This window comes from Aethalodelphis obliquidens, unplaced genomic scaffold (genome assembly GCF_003676395.1).
Source record: "Aethalodelphis obliquidens isolate GAN/ISIS:26980383/991018 unplaced genomic scaffold, ASM367639v1 scaffold10, whole genome shotgun sequence".
Classification (NCBI taxonomy): domain Eukaryota; kingdom Metazoa; phylum Chordata; class Mammalia; order Artiodactyla; family Delphinidae; genus Aethalodelphis; species Aethalodelphis obliquidens.
In genome coordinates, this window is record NW_020837954.1 from 33,967,385 (window position 1) to 33,986,155 (window position 18,771).

General features: G+C 33.8%; 1 protein-coding gene across 2 annotated transcripts in view; it reads left to right on the forward strand.

Annotated features, from left to right (window-relative positions):
- Positions 1 to 18,771, forward strand: part of PPM1A (protein phosphatase, Mg2+/Mn2+ dependent 1A) — a 43,277-nt gene that overhangs the window by 23,428 nt on the left and 1,078 nt on the right. Inside the window, exons 1-5 of one of the 2 annotated variants that reach the window (XM_027111413.1) lie at positions 6,154 to 6,177; positions 8,919 to 9,772; positions 12,119 to 12,236; positions 16,410 to 16,518; positions 17,942 to 17,999. In XM_027111413.1, the coding sequence (XP_026967214.1) occupies positions 8,939 to 9,772; positions 12,119 to 12,236; positions 16,410 to 16,518; positions 17,942 to 17,999 (1,119 nt within the window). In that variant the 5' untranslated portion in view covers positions 6,154 to 6,177; positions 8,919 to 8,938. Of the gene's footprint in view, positions 1 to 6,153; positions 6,178 to 8,918; positions 9,773 to 12,118; positions 12,237 to 16,409; positions 16,519 to 17,941; positions 18,000 to 18,771 lie in introns of those variants that run through there. The other variant, XM_027111412.1, reaches the window with a different exon arrangement.

Here is an 18,771-nt window from a genome sequence, read left to right on the forward strand (position 1 = left end):
GTCTACTATACTGCTACTTTGGGATGAGGTGGCCACATTAGTGAAAGATCAGATTAGAGTAAATCCTCATGGATTGTATGCTGTTACAATCACAGGTATTGTCCTCTTTACCAAATGATGCAAACTCAGATGCCATGGTGGAAAAGTGGATGAAATGGTCTAGATATGGTCAGTAAGGAGTAGTGGGGACTCTGGAGAATGCATATTGCTTGGGGAGAGGAACTAAAAATATATGTGAAGGTCAAATTCAGGCTACCAATTTGTAGTCTTAGTTGGTAGCTGCTTTTTTCTTTTTTCCTTCTTTAAAAGTTGACTTTTCTGTAGTAAAATAATCTTATTTATCTCATAATCATCATCTTGGTATTGAGAATAAGTTTTTAAATGGGAATTCATTAGCATGATTTTAGACTAAAGTATTAATTTACTAATGCCATTTATGTAGGTATTCCTAAAATTTTAATCTTCTCACTTAATTTCTTATACATTTCTCAGAACAATTACCTTGTTAATTAATCAAGGTTGATTATTTATCAGTAAGGAAAGTTAGATATTAAGCTAAAGGACTTGTCCAAAGTCTCATATTGGATAGATCTGTAACTTTTAAGTTTAGTCTTATGAAAGATTTTTTGTTTGTTTTTTGATTTATATGTGCTTTGCTGTTGATGTGAGAATAATTCTAAAGACATGAGAGTGTCTTCCTAGTGTTAACTTGGATAATTGGGCCACTTCCCAAGTTCTTTTACTTTATATATTGGGATTTTGTTTTTCTAGATCAGTATTTTTAAGAAGGTTATTTTTCTGTAATGTTATTAAAAAGTTAAACTAATGACAAGTCTTAGAGATGAACTTAATAGTTTTAAAACATAATAGATGTTTGCTTGTTTGGAATTTTTTCTTGAATTTTCCATAAAGTATGAGTATATGCTTTGAGTGCTTATATATCTTTTTTTTTTTTTTGAGTCCTTATATATCTTAAAATGTCTTTCCCCCTATACACATGAATAATAGTTTGGATGATTATGTAATTAACCTTAACTCTTAGAACTCTGTTTATTCTCTACTTTAGGATTCAGTTTTATAGTTGGCAATGGCTGATACTAATTTGATACTCTTTCCTTTGAAGATTACCCAAGATTTTCCTAGAAGCTTATGTTATAGTTTTTTTTTTTCTTTTCCTTGAATTTCTTCAGTTGTGGGTAAATAGGGGTGGGTTTTTAGCAATTAATCCTCCTAGATATTCAGTGAGCTTTGTAAGTTTGAAGACTTCTACTGAGGGAAAAATTTCTTTCTTTGATTATAGCTTCTCTGTTTTGTCCATCAGAAAGTCTTATTTTTTTATGTTTATATTTATTCCCTGGGTATACTCATTCTGTTACCAAATTTTTAATATTTGCATCTGCTTTTTCTTTGGAGCTAATTCATTCAGCAAGTGTTTATTGAAGGTCTGCTGTGCTAGGGGAATCCAGAGTATTCAAAGGAGGCTCTCCAGAAGACCTGATACTTGAGTTAATAATCTGAAGAATGAGTATGAATTGGGTAGAGTAAGAGAGGAAGGAATAGCTTTTTATAGAGGAAGTGGCATTTGTTTATGTTATTTGGAGGAAGGGGACGTGACAAGTACTAGGTACTGTAAGAAAGCCCTTACAGTTGGAGTAGAGAATGTTATTGGGGCGGCGCATTATGAAGTAAGGTAAGTCTGGAGAAGGTTGATGGGCGCCTGACTACTCAGGGCTTTCATGTGAGCCATATTAAGCAGTTCATTATCCCCCCAAAGAGAGGAAAGCCATTGAATGACTTTTAGTATAGAAGTGATACAGTGAAATTTGTATTATATTATCTTTTTTCTTCTGGTTTTATTGAGATATAATTGACATACAGCACTGTGTAAGTTTAAGGTATACAGCATAATGATTTGACCTACATACATCATGAAATGATTACCACAGTAAATTTAGTTGAACATGTGTCATCTCATGTAGGTACAAAAAAAATTTTTTTTCTTGTGATGAGAACTCTTAGGATTTACTATCTTAAAAACATAAATATAGCATACAGCAGTGTTAATTAGTCACATTGTACCTTACATCCCTAGTACTTACTTATCTTGTAACTGTTAAGGTTGTACCATTTAACTACCTTCATCCATTTAATTCCCTTTCCCACCACCCCTGGTAACCACAAATCTGATCTCTTTTTCTGTGAGTTTGTTTTTTGGGTTTTTTGTTTTCTTTGAAGTATAATTGATCTGCAACACTACGTTAGTTGCTGGTGCACAACATAGTGACTTGATATTTCTGTAGATTACAAAACGATCACTGATATTTGTATTTTGAAAAGTTTACTAAGGTTGCAGTTTGTAGAATGAATTGGAGGGAGGCCAGCATGCATGTGAAGAGACAAAATAGGAGGCTGGTATAGAATAATGCATTGAAAGATGATGGTACCTTGAAGACTATGGTGTTAGAGAAAAAACTGGGCAGATTTGAGAATACTTAAGAAGTAGAATCCATGGAACTTGATGTTGGACTGATGGGAGATAAAGTAGAAAGAGGTATCAAAGATATGTCCTTGGTTTCTATTCACTTTGATGAATGATGGTGCCATTCACTGGCAAAAACCATGAAAGAAAAAAAAAGAAGAAAAAACGATATGAAAGAGTACCTTGGGAGCTAGCATAGAGTGAGAAGAGGGCCTAGGTCTAAGCCTTGAATGCTAATATTTAATGGCTTGAGAGATGAGGATGGGCCTGCAAATAAGACAAGGATGGAAAAGCTAGGGTAGGAGGAAAGCTAGGAGTGTGTAGCATCTTGAAAAGCCAATGGGAAGAGTGTTTCAAGGAGTATTGTGTTGAGTGCTGCTCTGAGCAGTCAGTCAGACAAGGGCCAAAATGTCCATTGGGTTAAGCTTGGAGGAGCTTGTTTTGATGGAATGGCCAGACAACAGTTCGGAGCATCAACACTTTTTTTTAAAAGACTTTGAACTGTAGGGGAAAGAAAGAGGCAGGAGGTAGCTAGAGGGGAATGAGTCACCTAAAGACTTTTTTTTTTTTTTTTTGCCGTACACGGGCCTGTCACCGCTGTGGCCTCTCCCGTTGCGGAGCACAGGCTCCGTACGCGCAGGCTCAGCGGCCATGGCTCACAGGCCCAGCCACTCCGCGGCATGTGGGATCCTCCCGGACCGGGGCAGGAACCCGCGTCCCCTGCATCGGCAGGCGGACTCTCAACCACTGCGCCACCAGGGAAGCCCTAAAGACTTATTTTTAATGGATGACATTAGAGTGTCTTTAAAAGTTGTACTCCAATAGAAAGGGGGAGGTTGAATATAAAGGAGTGAAAGAGGATAATAATGTTATTATTCCTGGGAAGACACATAAATTGTGTAAGATTCCTTTGAAGCATGGGCTCCAAAGCTCTAACAGAGGGATTTAACTTAAGTGCGAGGACAGAGAGTACTCTGTTATAACAGAAAGGTATGAGGATAGGATGGGTACCAACATGGGTGGGTTTGTATGTTTGGAATCAAGATGAGGAAAGACCTGAGTTCTAAAAGAATTCCTCAAAGTGATCTCATTTATTGTTTTGTTTTGTTTATTGTTTTAACTGTGGTATCTATTTGGCTATTCATTGTCTCTTTTGAAAATTTTAGTTCAGTAATTGTTTTTCGTTTCCATGAACCTACTTTCAGAGTGGTTTGTTTGCTTTTTTTGTTTTTGCTTTGGTTGACAGCTTGCAGTTGTTTCATTCATTCAGTGTCATCTCATAAATTGATGGGCGTTTTCTAGTTTGGAGCTAATGAATACTGAGCTCACCCACCCACGCCCAATCCCCACCTTTAATTTCTGAATCTTTAAAAATACATCCTCTTAGTTTTCTCTGCTCATTATTATATTTTATTTAGCTCGTGTATTTGAAATTGGCATTGCCAGAAATTGCAGTTAGTTCACTGTTGTTTTCTGTTAGTCTCAGACAAAAAATAAAAGTTGGATTTCTTGCTTTTCTTCCTTTTCTCTTCTTCTTTACCTTTCCTTCCCTCCTCTTTTTTTGGTCATTTACCTTTGGTAGTTTAGAACACAAATTATGTAGAGTAGGCAGAGGAAGAAATGACACTAAAAGAAGTTTCTGCTTTCTTCGGTGACCATCTTCCATGCCTCTCTGCCTTGTGTGTTGTCTTTTTAAAAGTCTACATTTTTAGATTTCCATTACTTCATTTGCAGATATACAGGATGGCTTGTGTAGGAGAATTAGAGTGTTAGTCCAGAAACCTAGGTCCTTTTCTCAGGCTTAGTGCTGAACTAGCTTTTTGACCTTGGGCAAGTCATTCTGTTTCTCTGTACCTTCTCATTTGTAAAATAGGTTTAGACAGATCATTTCTACATTTTGGCTCTGATTATTTATACAAGTTATCAAAATCAAATTTGTACATATAAATGTGTGACTATTTTTGTAATGATTAGAAATTTCAGACTCCAAATGGGAGAAAAATTACCCAAGATTGATCTTTTTTTCCTCCTCAAATTGTGTAAAATTTTGTTCATGTGCTTATGTATCATTACCATAGATAACTTTGAGATGGTTACCTTGGATTACAAAATATAATTTATGAATTACCATGTTTCATACCTTGGGAAGTTAAAAGTAGTTTATGTAGCCTAGATTATCCTTGGTAGAGAGATGTGGCCACAAGGACTTTTGCATCTTCTCTGAACCCGTCTATGCAATAAATTGCTTAGTATTCTATTGTTCAGTAAGTGTGCATTCCAGAGGTCAGCTGACCATTTGTCCTCATCTTTGACAGTCTATTCATACATAAGCATTAGTGGGCAATGTAGGCTATACCAAAGGTTTGGTAGTAGTAGAGAGTTCACTCCTCACTGCAAATGACTTCAATGTTGCCATGTTATACACTGCTACCAGTGCTGCTAACTGGTATTCCATTTTTTCCCTTTTCCCCCAAGAAGCTTCAAGTCTCTCTTGCTATATAGTTTTTTCCCTCTGGATTTCCCCCAACCTTTAGATTTCTTATTTCTTATGGAGGTCTAGTCCAGATTTTCCTCCCCAGTTTTTATAATCAAACCTATCTCAGTGCTCATCAAACAAAGATCCTTCAGTTAGCAGCATCTACCCTCCTTCAAATGCTTGTTTAGTAGTGATCTTTTGTTATGTTGAGTATATCTTTTGATCCTTAACCCCTTACTTACATATCTGATCAAACTAGTGTTTCTCAGAAAAAGTAGGGCTTGCTGTAAGAAGAATTCTGATATCAATTACTAAGAGAATATAATTTTCTCAACATTGTTTACATAGTCCATTTTGTCCTCTGTTAATGGAGCACCAGGACATTCTGTATTATACTGTGTGTCCATAGGTAAACAGAAAAGAACCCTGCAGTGTTTTAGTCTTCAATTTTTTACTAAAGGACTCTGCCAGAATTGTCAGTTTAATAACTCTTGTTTCATGGCTAATATGGTGCTTAGGGATCTTAACAGTGGAATGAATATATAGAGCTTTTTTTTTAACTTGGGATAATTCTGAGTGGATTAAACCAAATGACCAGGTTCAAGACTCTTCATTATGATTGTGAGATCGGTTTTACTTAATAAAAGGCAGTCGCTGAACTTTAATGAATACTTCCTGACTCAGCCTTAGGATTTTTCAATTTGGGAGTTTGTTTGGTTTTAAAAGACAAAAATGGTCACCAAATTTTCTGATTATATCAAAGATGAGTTCAGTCTTATGATTGTATTGAAATGTTCAGATCATCTGATAATGCTAGTGTTGTGATGAGACCCAGCATGTGCTCAGAGTAGATTTAACACTAGGTGAGAACTAGAATTTCTCTCAGAAACTAACTTAAACTTTCATGGGCAAACTGAATCGCCTTGGGATTTACTGTTTGTAGATACATGCCAATTTAATAACTTGACTAAATAAAATACTCTTTAGTAGTCCAGTTATGGAAAATAACTATGTATTTTTTAAAAGTAAAAATTATTTACTTATAGGTACTTATAGTATGTCATAGTACTTATAAGTATGACATATTTATAAGTACTATGTCATAGTATTTATAAGTAAATAATTTCTGATAACTATTATTTTTATATAACTATCTGCTGTATTTTGTAGCTATAGTTGGCTGCTTCACCAGGCTTCTACAAATTATTCAGAATCCCAGGAGGTAAGATTTCTGAATCACCTATTTTCAGTATGTAAAAATCCAGACACAAAATTATTTGCCCTTGACTATATTTTTGCATTTGCAGTAGAGCTGGACCTAAAATTTTATCAGATGATTGACTTGGTTTGTTACATTTTTATATTTCTAATATATATTTTTCAAAAGTTGGGGTGTTTTTTTTTTAGAAAGCATACCCTGTTTATCTTCAAAGAATTATTTGTTTGGTAGTTTCATATATATATCTAGATCGATCGATAGATAGATAGATAGATATATCTCTGGAAAATAACTACTGGACTTTTCTATAAAAGGGAGAGGGAGAGTAAGATCCCTGTTAGGTAATATCAGAATCTAGATGTGTTGTGTATGTGGGAATGTAGTCATAATTAAATAGTTTCCATTTGCTGAGTTCCTCATGTTTGCTCTGCTCTATGTGGCTACTTTGCAGCCATTACCTCATTTAAACTTTGCAGCAACATTCAGAGGTACGTATTAATATATGCCCATTATAAGATGATGAATGCTAGATTTGTGGTATCAAGTGTCTTAAGTATACAGTTGTCCCTCAGTATTTGCAGGGATTGGTTCCAGGAGCCCCCATGGATACCAGAATGTGTGGATGCTCAAGTCCCTTCTATAAAATAGCATAGTACAGTGAATATGGTGAGCCCTCCATATCCAAACCCGAAGATATGGAGGGCTGACTGTAACATCTCCCACCTCCCCTTTAGCCTAGCTAAAGGAATTGAGGTACAGAGATGAGGCAACTTGCTGTTGACCTTCAGCAGATGACTTAACCTCACCATGGCTTAATCATCTTCTATCTACCTATCTATCTAGGCTTTCCATCTAATCTTTACAACAGATACACAGATTCCTAGATTCCAACCCTACTGTGGAAATTCTGGTTTTTTTAATCTTAACTTTTCAAAAGGTCCACAGATAATTCTTTTGTACAGCCATGACTGAGACCATTGCTGTAGTAGTAAATGGTGCTTTAGAGCCAGGCAGGCTTGAATTAGAGACCTGACTCCCCTCAACTTGTCTGATGAGTGACGTTGGCCAAGTTCTTTAGTCACACTAAAGTTCATCTATAAATTGAAGATAATATTATTACCTACTTTAGAGTGTTGTTGAGAATGACTTCAGGTAACAGTTGTAAAACACTTATCAGTGATTTAGAATTCATCTTAAACATTGTCTGCTATTAAGGTATCATTACTATTGTATCTTTTGTCCAATCAAAACACTCACCCTTGCCATATTGTGTATCAACTTGGTGTCAGAAAGGTAATTTGATGAATACCACCATAAGGAATGAATAATGGCTAGTTTTCATTATTTAACCTCCATTAGTGGAATTGTAATAGGACACAGACAAGTAGGCCGGAGATCATTTTATCATACTAATCAGTCAGACTTCTCTGCTGTGTATTAGTTTGGCCCTCGTAGGATAGAGAAGGAGGGAGAGGTTGCTGGGAAACTGTTTCCTTTCTGAGTTGTTTTTCTTCTTCCTTTCTCTCTCCCAGCTTCTTCTCAGAGCTTAGCATCATCAATCCCCTAATCTCCTAAGTGCGTCCTGATTTACCTGGGTACTTTCCCCCACTCCTTCCCATCTCACCTTAACCTCCATTAAATCTCATTGTATCCTTCTTTCAGATTGCTTTAAATTGTGACTCATTTGATCACTTGGACCACAAGTGTCTACATTCTAGGCCATTACTCAAGTAAAGGCCAACTGTCTTCCTGCTTTGTGTAAGCTCATTCCAGACCAAGGGTTTTAGCTTTTGATTATTGGGAAAGGATTAGATTAGCTAAGCTTTCAGGCTTGTCCACAGTGCTGTCCTAGACCTTTTGATCTCCTTTTCTGTTTATACCAAATGGTTATAGAGTACCATATGATGATACGTGTTATTACCACTAGATTAGGTTACAGTAGATGAATTTTATTATATCTACATATGACAGTCTTTGTTATATGTATGTATAATTGCTTTGCAACTTGAAAATTGAGGCTGAACCACTTACAGGTATCTAATAACTTATTGGCTTTTCAGAGACTGAAAAACCAATGGAAAAGGTAGAATTTGAGCTAGACGTTAAAGGATGGGTATACTTATTTCTATAAGTAAGGAGGAAAGACTTAAGGGAAGGAGCATGCAAATTTGAATCATTGTGAGTAGATCTTTTTCTACTTTTTCAGAGAGTTGATGTAGTAGGAATAAAACTAGATATTTGGAATCAAACTTTGGAAAATCCTGAATGTTCAACTAAGATGTTTGAATTAGTAGGCTTTTGGTATGTCCTGTGAATTCATTTATTTGTTTTTTCTTGATTAATATATACATACAACTTAGTTCTGAGATTCCCTAAGAGATTCATATATTCAATGCATCCTTAACCACTTGACATGGTTCATGTAAGCTGATGGCCACTGCCAAGTCTCTTTTCTATTTCAAGTACTTGTTCCTTGGGGAGAGTGTCAGATCAGCTACTTTTATCATGATGCTTTACTTCTCTCTGCCTGTTGTACATTCTGAGCTGTGCCTGAACAGCCTTTCCCCCAATTCTTCCTTGTTAATCATCAGGTTCCAAGTCAGCAGTGAGTGTCTGCTTATCACAAGAGTTGTGAATTATTATTTAAAGCTTTCTTGGTATTTCCTTCTCTCTTAAAAAGGTTGTTGGATATATAGTTTGTTTATAAGATAGCTATTAACTTTCCTGTTTCTCTTCCTTTGCAGACCTAGAGGATCAAGACATAATGGGAGCATTTTTAGACAAACCAAAGATGGAAAAACATAATGCCCAGGGGCAGGGTAATGGGTTGCGATATGGGCTAAGCAGCATGCAAGGCTGGCGAGTTGAAATGGAGGACGCACATACGGCTGTGATCGGTTTGCCAAGTGGACTTGAAACATGGTCATTCTTTGCTGTGTATGATGGGCATGCTGGTTCTCAGGTTGCCAAATACTGCTGTGAGCATTTGTTAGATCACATCACCAATAACCAGGATTTTAAAGGGTCTACAGGAGCACCTTCTGTGGAAAATGTAAAGAATGGAATCAGAACAGGTTTTCTGGAGATTGATGAACATATGAGAGTTATGTCAGAGAAGAAACATGGTGCTGATAGAAGTGGGTCAACAGCTGTGGGTGTCTTAATTTCTCCTCAACATACTTATTTCATTAACTGTGGAGACTCAAGAGGTTTACTTTGTAGGAACAGGAAAGTTTACTTCTTCACACAAGATCACAAACCAAGTAATCCGCTGGAAAAAGAACGAATTCAGAATGCAGGTGGTTCTGTAATGATTCAACGTGTGAATGGCTCTCTGGCTGTGTCAAGGGCCCTTGGGGACTTCGATTACAAATGTGTCCATGGAAAAGGTCCTACAGAGCAGCTTGTGTCACCAGAGCCTGAAGTCCATGATATTGAAAGATCTGAAGAAGATGATCAGTTCATTATTCTTGCATGTGATGGTATTTGGGATGTCATGGGAAATGAAGAGCTCTGTGATTTTGTAAGATCCAGACTTGAAGTCACTGATGACCTTGAGAAAGTTTGCAATGAAGTAGTCGACACCTGTTTGTATAAGGTAGCTAGACTTTTTTTTTTAGATGAAATGATTTTATGTCATCTTAATTACTACTCTAGTATATAATCATCTTAGAACCTATAGTACTCAGAAATAAGTTTTTGGTACAATTGCAGGATACTTTTCATCAATTATGAAAATAACATAGGAATACTTCTTAGAAATAAATTACGCGGTTACCAAAAATGCAAGGGTTATAATCTGAATGTTTAGTCTTTTAATAACCATGACTACTTGAGCTTTTTACTATTGTGGAATTTTATCAAAGGTAAAGACTGTATCATGTTTTAGAAAAGGGAATGGGGAGGGTTAAGCCTCAGTGTCTATATATGAAAAGCATTTTAGAATTTTAATATTTTATTTTTACCATGTGATATCTCAGTACATTTATGGAAATACTTTGAGACTATGGTCTAATGAATCTGTAGCACCAACAGAGGATTTAGTGATCATTTGGTGTGATGTAATAGAAATAGCCTTGGACATGGAGTCAGAAGAACTTGGTATGAGACTGTGTATGACTTCAGGTAAGCTATTTAAATTGTCTGGAAAATCAGTTTCTTTAATTGTATAAAAAAGAGAGAGAAAGAGAGATATTATTACCCTGTCTTATGGGGTTGTCGGGATGATCAAATGGGATCATGTATATAGATGAGCAAGAGAAGGCTCTGCGGACTTCAGAGTCAGACCTAGAATCAAATCTTAACCTCTGTTACTTTTGTACTCTATAGTCTTGAACAAATTGTTCCACCTCTCTCAGCTATTGAATGGAGAAAATAGTATCTAACTCATAAGACTGTTGATGAACTAATGTATACATATGAAGTACCTAGTTTTAGCAAACAGTGTGTGCTTGATACATGCTGCTCCCTTTTCTAGAAAAGTTAAAAATGTTACACAATTTACTTCTTTAGTTGCAGCGCTAAGACTAGAATCCAAGTCCTTGACTTAGGTGCAGTGTTCTTTACACCACAGTTCTATTTTGTCAATAATGCTCATTAACTAATTCTTTGTGTTTGTTTAACAAATGGTGATTTTATAAAACTCTTCTGAGGCTGTATATTTGATGTCCTTTTAAAACTCGGAAATAGAAAGTCAACATAATATTCTCTGTGGTTTTATATGCACAACTGCCAGCTGTACTTAAAATCTTAATTAAAAATCAGGTTTATGTAATATCCAACACAAATCAAGTTTATGTAACATCCAACACATATGTTAAAAAAAAATCAATAGAGCAACAACTTGGTAGTACACACTATTGTTGTTAATTTCTGAATTTGGGGGGAACCAAACAAGGATGCTTATGTTCTTTGTCCCTTTTAGTATAAAAAAGGGAAAAAGTAGCATTCATTTGTTAGGTTTATTCTGTAGCGCTTGAGAGTTAAATACTTGTTAACTAAATTAAAAGCTGTTTTCTTGAGAGACTTGGTCAGATTCAGATATTAGTAAATTATGACTCAGATTCTACTTTATCTCTTCTGCATTATGCTCTGTTTTAAAAATTGTTCAGTATCTTATCATTTGCCTCATTTTTATACAATTTCCCCCAATATTTTAAATATTAAATTCTTTGTATTTGCTTAAATTAATGGTATAACTTCAATTTTCCCATATAGGGGAATTAAATACTTAAAATTTTAGAACTCCAATTACTAATAGGAAGAGGAAGTCTGATTTTTAGGGAGGCCAAAATTGATTCAAGTATTTTAATTATAGCATTTTGAATATCTAGGTGCTTTTAAAAACAAATGTACTTCCTAAAAGTTGAAACTTTTTTTTAAATTATGAAAGTTAAAAGCTGGTTTATAAACTTTATATATGTAGTTTTATTTCTAATTCCATATTTCTACTTATTATGAAGCAGATTAATTAGCCCCATAATTTATTTTAAATGTAAATTTGTCAAAAAAAAGTAAATTTCTCAAGTATATATGTAACTACAGATCAAATCATGTTGTAAAGAATATCACTAGAATTTTCTATCTTGTTGAATTGAATGAATGTATGTATGTGTATTTGTGTTAGGTATCACTTCATGTTAAGTAGGCCACCAGTAAATGTTCAGAAATATTTGTTTTATAGAGCTTTAAACTCTACTGCAACAATCATTTTTTTAATCTGTAGTGTTTCTCTCTTGTCTTTTGGAGTATTGATTATTCTGTATACCATATGTACAATATATGTATTGGGTGGTGCCGCTCCACATGTGCATATATATTTTTCTCTCCTTAAAAACAATATATGTTTTCACTAGAACAAGTATAATTGGCATGACTGTAAAGGTTCTCAAAGCTTTGAAGAGCAAAAAGAAAACAATATTTTCTCAAACTTTTTTCTCCCCAGGGAAGTCGAGACAACATGAGTGTGATATTGATCTGTTTTCCAAATGCACCCAAAGTATCGCCAGAAGCAGTGACGAAGGAGGCAGAGTTGGACAAGTACCTGGAAAGCAGAGTAGAAGGTGGATCATTTAACAAAAAATAAGTAGCTTTATTAAAGAAAAACCTCAACATAATCAAACTTTAACATTTTAGCTTTTAGATCTTTACATGCCTTTGACATTTAGTGTACAAAAGTGGGAAAGGGCATTTCTGTAGTAGCTGTTTAGATATTTGTTATTGTCCTATCACAGTTATATTAGAAATAGCAACTCGGATGGCCCAGTACATTCTGTTCAGGATACTTCTGTTTAAAAAGGCTAAAGTGTTGTGTGCTTTCAAATTCTTTATGAATTCATTGGCATGAATAATTTTATGCCAGGAAAGTCTAATTTGTGGTTTATTTAATTATAAACAGATTTTTTATGATGGTGATAATTTGAATACCATCTTTCTGTGTAAAGCTGTGTGTATGAATTTTAAGATCTTTGGGACTTTAAAAAAATAACTTGAAGATCATAGCCTGGTTATTAACAACTTTCATGTGCCACAGCTTTTAAAAATTTATTTTAAACTGTTCCAAAGCTTCTTGCCTAAGCCATAAACTGCCTCACCTAGACAACATAAACCTGAATAGAAGACATACCTGGCATATATCTCTACCTGGCAGAAATATAAATGCTGAATAAAATCAAGAAATAAGTTGGGAATTACAGAAGTGTATTTGTCATAATTCTGCAAATTACTTTGAGACAATTAGAAAGGTATTTGTAGCTCAAGTGTAATGCCTTTAAATATTTGAAAAACTTTTAAATGATCATTGATGCAGCTACTATTTGCCATAACTATTAAGTCTCCCCAGAGAATTCCAGTTTACTGCATATATGCAATAAGCATGTAGATTATGCAGTTTCTTTAAGCAGAAAAATTTGACATGCCAATAATAGTGTTAAAATGCATTTTTGGCTCCTAATGTCATTACATTGCACGTTAAAGACCTTTAATAGCATGTAAACATTGATACACTATTATATCCTGCTGTGCCTGCATTATTAAAATTAATATGCACTTTAATTTTGTTTTCTCCCTTTTTGCTGTTTGATACCAATTATAATTAGTCTGATATTAGAATCATGGTTGGTTTTGATTTTTCAGTACTGTCTGGAGCTGCTATTTTGTTTTTATTTCTCTCACCTACTTGATAGTGATATATCTAGTATGTGTATATAGTATTTAGTATTTCATTCACTGGACATACTATTCAATGAGTTTGTTTCCTCACTGTTTCCAAGGGTCTTGGAAATTTTTTGTTTTAAGTGATTCATTTCAATATAAGTTATCAGTGAGATAAAATATTTAGAATGCTACCAAGTCATAGCACATTGGTTCAAACTGCTGTTAGTGGAAAAATATGAAACCTGAAGAAGAATATGTATTGGGATATGTTGATATTTAATTTATTGGCACTTTAACCTGAGTGTACATGTTTTCTTATCAATTTAAAGAAATAATTAGTTTTATTTACTATGAAATGGGGTCAAATTTTAGAAATGAATTGCTATTTTTTCTCTTTAGTGTGCACTCTTAAGTTTTTGATGCAATTCTAAATAATTGCTTTAGATAAGTAATTTTATGTTACAATATTAAGTTTTATATTGCTTATTATCAAGCAAGAATTGCCACCTGAACAGACTTTACATTAATCCTCAGTATTTTTGGTATGTTGAAGTGTTGTTATACTTGTACTGTTCAACTGGAGATTATTATGTCGTAAATTAAATACAGTATTATTTACTGAGGTAGATTTGATGAGACTGCATCTAGTTAAATATCACAGTAATTAAAAACCACTACTATATTTAAAAACATAGAAAGAATTAATAGAAAGAATGTAAAACATAGAAAGAATGTAACTATTTGCATTGTAAAAGTTGTTATATGTCTTAAAAAGTGATAAATACTGCAATCAGCTTCCAAAACAGGCACTGAATACCTTTTTCTTTTTTTCTTTCTTTAAGTACATGCCTTCACTAAATTGCTGTGACCTATTAAACCTCATTTTATTTGCTTTGAATACTTTTGGCTTCTCTGTCCACACCACAGAAAAGGACAAAGGCTTTTTAGCTCTCCTCCTATGATATTCTAAATACTTGACTCTCTAGGGTTGTGAAAAGATTCAGCTCATGATTTAAACCATACCACTTAAGTTGTGGTCCTTCTAAGCCAGTTTAAGAGGATACTTGTGTCATGTATGTATTTTTATTAGCTACTGACTGCCCAAGCTTTAAAGTTGCTAATTTGGAGATAACTGATAGAATCCCTCAGGCTTGGTGGAGGGGTGGGGGCCAGAATATGTTTATACATGAGTATGTGGAACATAGATATTCTATACATATATATTCCTTAATAAAAGCATTCAGTCTTCTTACAATTCTAATTAAAATGTATAGTCCAAGAGCAATTAAAGGAATATTTCTTAAAATTTCTTTTTCTTTATTTTTTAAAGCACAGAGAATCAAGGCTAGTGTAGTATTAATGGTCAGATAGTTTAAGTGTATTGTCCCATGTGGAATAGGAGATATAACTGTTTTTAAAGTCTTATATTATTTTTTTAAAGAATTTGTCTTCCTGTAATTTTATTCACAATTAAAATATCCTAATTTTTATATTTTAACAAAGGAGATGTATGAAACATCAAATATAGATGATTCAAGGTAATGTTTTTAGACCTGAAACCATCATTGATTGAATTTATCATCAGTGTTCATTTATATTGTATCTAGTTATCTATCCAATAATTGTATTGGCTTAGCAGAGACTGTATGTTAAGTGTATTACAGCTTTAGATTGTGAAATTGTGCAGTTTAGGTCAACATCAAATTCCTTTATTTTTGTACAGCAAATTTCCAGCATTAGAATCATGTAGAATAAATATACTAGATGTTAAAGATTATACAATAAAGGAACTTGGCAAACCAAATCTGAGATCCTTGCTTTTTGTTCAGATTAAAGACTGGTTTAAAAAAAAGCAAAAAATAAAAGATGGTAAAATTTGGCCTTAATCCTCAAAGGACAGTTTGAGCCATTTAAACAAGTATGGGTAGCAATGTCTGTCTTTTAATATGTGGCTTTAATGATGAATTAATATTTTGAAGCTTGGTCAAAGGATGAAAGGGCTTTACATGCATTGTATTTTCAAAGGTATTTACAAATTGAGAACTAGAATGATCTACAATGATGACAAAGAAAATTTCTTAGTGTAAATAATGGAAAACAAAAAATTGAACATATAACTTACAAATACTCTTGGCATGATCTTACGTTTAGAATAAATATGCTGAAACTCCAGGTAAAGACTTCCTGTACTTAAAGTGAATAGTTTGAGAGCTCTTTAAGTTGTCTGTGCGTAATAGTTGGTATTTTGTGGTATGAATAACAATATGCATCTGCATGGCAACACTGCCGATCATATCACTCTATCCATTTAATAACTGAATGTTTTGAAATTAACAATTTTAAATACAGTTGTATGGTTTATCAAATTTTTTCTTTTTAAAAATTTTGTCCTGAAATTTAGCCTTTTTCCATTCTGTAGGCTTTGTTCAAAGTCAACTGAGGAAATGGTATATATCTATTTATTGCTTAAAGATACTTTAGACAGAAGTTAAGCTGAGAGTGGTGTTCAAGTACATGACCTATTCTGCACATGCTACTTAAGTATCATTTTGCAAATATAAACATATGTAAATATGATTTGGGTTAGTATATAATCAGTAAATCCCCCATACTTAAAGGTTTTTTTTTTCTTTTTTCAAATCTTGAAATTATTTTTTTAAAAAAATCTGTGTACTGTATTTTCAGGGCAAAGTTCAGGAAACATGTTTCCAGTCTAAAGAGAGGAGTTAATCTCCTCAGATGTAATTAGTTGGCATCTTAAGAGGAATATCCTCATTTGTACACACATATCCCTGATTATGGTAATACATTGATTTTAATATGAAATTTTTTCACATTTTTATCTTGTTTATTTTCATTCTTTGAAGTTTCTGGAAAGTATTGTATCTCTTGTATCATTTTGTACATCCCTTTGTCATCAATTTTCAAAGGTCAATTTGATTTTTATTTTTTTATATAGTTTAGAAAATCTCAGATGTGGTAAATGCCATCTTTAAAAACCTAAGTTATCTTTGTTTCAGTTTTTTTAATTATTATTAAATTTGGATAACACTTACAAAAAAAGTACTTCTGATTCCCAGAAATCATAAAGAAGCAGGGGGAAGGCGTCCCTGACTTAGTCCATGTGATGCGTACATTAGCGAGTGAGAACATCCCCAGCCTCCCACCAGGGGGTGAATTGGCAAGCAAGTAAGTTATATTCTGCGTACTCTTACCATCTATCTCTGTACATGAAAATGTTAGGTGTCCGTTGATCAAATGTGTATTTACCTAATTTCTAAAGTGACTTCAAAATGTTTAAGCTGCGGTTTGGTGTTTTTCAGTATTAATGATATATGGTGCTTACTTAGAATCGGTATCAGAATATCATTGTAACTAATTACACTGAAGGCTGTCTTCAGTGGAGGCTTGGATTACACTGATTGCCTCATATAGCATAACTGAGATAATACAGTGAAAGAAATTTTTAAACTAAATTACATAGTACTACAAAATTCTAAGTGTCATTATTCCTACTATTATAATTTGATTTTCTTAATCCCTGGATAACTGAACACCCCATGGATGAGCATTTTTCTCTTCTTCCATCTGGGCCATTTTTCTGTATCTCTGATTTTCCTAGTGTTTTTGGTTGTTGATGCTGGTTGGTTGGGTTTTGGTGTAAGGCAAGATAGGTAGATGCATTTCTTGCTTTTTTTCTCTTTTCACTTTAGTTCCTAGAACTGTGGGCTAATATGTGTTAGATACTAAGCTTACATCTTTATAAACTACAGTAGAGACTTTAAGCAATTTTATAATTCAAGGCTTAAAACATTTTTACCTCAGATATCCATGTAATTGACCTACAAAGATATATTGACTAATTTCCTTGATCCTCCACTTGATCTGTAAGTGTAGCCATGTTCTTTAATCATTTCATGTAATTGTAAAACTTCCTGTTTGAAGGTTTTATTTTTTGGAAATTGTTTCTTCTGATATGATCTGTGAAATGACTGTCTATAAAATTGCTTCAAATCAGTTTTGTAAGTAGGGAGGCTTATAACTTATAAATACCACTACTGATTTTTTAATAAAATATGATACAAAAAGTAATTCCTAGACTTGCCAGGGAAATGTCATATTTGACATTTCAGTTTTAATAGCGCTTTTTTAAAGGGGCATTATGAAAAGCAGAAATTTAAGTGTAAAATATCTAAATTATTTTACCATAACAGATATTGAAGTTATTTCTACTTCACAACATTCAGCTCTTAACCAGAATATATTAATATTATATCTTAAGAACTGCATTGTCATTTCTGACTCATAACCACTAAATGCCAGTTCAAACAGAAGTAGCCCATATAGACTGATTTTTTTTTCCAAGCCATGACTTTTAGTCTTCTATTAATTGCATTAGTAGAGTGTTACATTCTAAAATAAATTCACCACTACTTTAACAGTGGGGCCCAAATATCTTAAAATATGGCTTACTTATTGACAGTAAGAAATAGAACTAAAATAATTTAAGTGTATGAGTATCTTTGACATTTTAACGAACACCTGGCTATGAGTTACTAAGCAGTTTTGTGCTCTGAAGAATTAACTTTCTGCATTTTTTTTCTAAATTTAGGCGGAATGTTATTGAAGCCGTTTACAATAGACTGAATCCATACAAAAATGATGACACTGTAAGTGGCATTTAGCTCCCTCTGCTTTCCCTTCCCCTCTACTCTAAATGCATATCCTTCCTACCTGTTTTTGCAGAGCTGTTCATTGCACCCATTCTCTTACACACACCCCTGACTGCTCTGAACTCTGCCAGCACCACAGTTCTAGTGCTTGAGGATATAATCATGGTGAGTGGCCATTTAACTCAAAAAAGAAGAAAGTCCCTTTTAATTATTCTGGTTTTTTAAAGCCTCTCCAAGCAATCAACTTCAGAAATTTTCCGCCACTAAATGTTTTTTTGAAGTTGGGAATATCTCTGCTCAGAATCTTGAATTAATTCTGAGTTTTGTAAGCAGCTGTAACAGAGCTTCAGAATACCCATCTCCATTAATGCCCATTCTTTGCCAAGAACCCTGCATATTTCATTTAAATACTAGACTAGAGAATTCTGTTTATATAAAGACATTTAGAATGCCCTATTCTCCAATTAAGTTTCCTATTACAATTCTGTTGTAGTATGGTGATTACAGAAAAGTGGTAACTTAAAATCATTTGGGCCTGGCTCTGAAATATTTTATATATTGCATTATGAAACTTCCTCAAATCTCTTATTACTTGAGGTTTTTATGCAATAAAAATTTGTAAAGGTAGCGTTCTAAAAATAAACTGGGTTTATTGAAGAGAAAAATAAAATTCTTTTTAGTAGTTGATTGGTTTAGAAATACATTTGGTCAACCTCATGGTAAAATCATATTTCAAATATTTTATTCCAAAACAAAACAAAGGGTTCAC